Source organism: Myzus persicae, unplaced genomic scaffold (assembly GCF_001856785.1).
Source record: "Myzus persicae strain clone G006 unplaced genomic scaffold, MPER_G0061.0, whole genome shotgun sequence".
Taxonomy (NCBI): domain Eukaryota; kingdom Metazoa; phylum Arthropoda; class Insecta; order Hemiptera; family Aphididae; genus Myzus; species Myzus persicae.
The window spans coordinates 140,183-141,226 of NW_019100902.1; the positions used below are offsets into that span (position 1 = coordinate 140,183).

Here is a 1,044-nt window from a genome sequence, read left to right on the forward strand (position 1 = left end):
AAGACCATTAAAAGAATAAAGTTTATTAAAATTATTGTAACACAATTGTTCTATTTTTTCTTGCAAATTTGTTGATTATGGAGTCATTGTCAATATGCTTTACAATATCCTTTTCAATATTAAGTATTGAAATTGTGTTGAAACGATTTTGAAGCATAGATGTTCTTAACCATGTTTTTAAGCGTCTCATTGCCGAAAAAGAACGCTCACATGTTGATGAACTAATTGGAAGAGTGATCGCCACTTGCAACAATTTGTACACATTTGGGTAGACTTGCTTTGAGACATATTTTTTTATATCTTCAAGTTTAAAATCATTTTTATCGCATGAACTTTTAATACAATTTTTGGCAACTGTCATTTCTGATCTTAAATCTTGTTTAGATATGTCCAACAAGTCCTGAAAATATTTTTTGGAGTAAATCAATTTATTTAAATGTATATCATGCATATTATTCAAATAGTATATACCTGATAATGGTCTTTTAAAACATTTGGTGATTCGTGTGTTAGATTATTTTGTTTTTTATTTACATTAAAAATATCATAATATGTAGTACTTTTAGACATTTTATTATTTATTATTATTTTATTATTAAGGCTCACCAACGGTTAAAGAACATTTTAAAAATACGAGATATAAAAATATAAAATAATTACGGAGTAGCCACTATTAAAACAGATTAACACACTAGGTATAGCGGCGACGGCGGCGGCGGCGGACTTGTTTACAATGCGACGCGTGTTACTTCGTGCGGGACTATGCTGCGGACTGGTAACTGACGGTTTAGTTTTTCTGATATATATAGATGCGAGATAATGCTCTCGATTGTTCTCGAATAATCTTAAAGATATTATGACGTTATCGATTATATAATGTTTCTCGAAGGTTCTCGATAAGCACTAACGTACGAGAACATTCGCGAATAAGTACTGTACAATTAGTAAATATATATATCATATATTTTCACATAAAGACGACAAAATTTTGGGGGGGCTATTACAATATTTGGGGGGACTAAGTCCCCCCAAGCCCCCCCCCCC

General features: G+C 31.4%; 1 protein-coding gene across 1 annotated transcript; it reads right to left on the reverse strand.

Annotated features, from left to right (window-relative positions):
* On the reverse strand, positions 1–1,008 carry LOC111026703. Its single transcript, XM_022304832.1, has 2 exons — positions 472–1,008; positions 1–400 (listed from the first exon to the last, which is right to left on the reverse strand). Exons 1-2 carry the CDS (start codon positions 568–570, stop codon positions 32–34), a joined length of 468 nt encoding a protein of 155 aa, XP_022160524.1. The 5' UTR covers positions 571–1,008; the 3' UTR covers positions 1–31.
* Between the last annotated feature and the right edge of the window lie 36 nt (positions 1,009–1,044).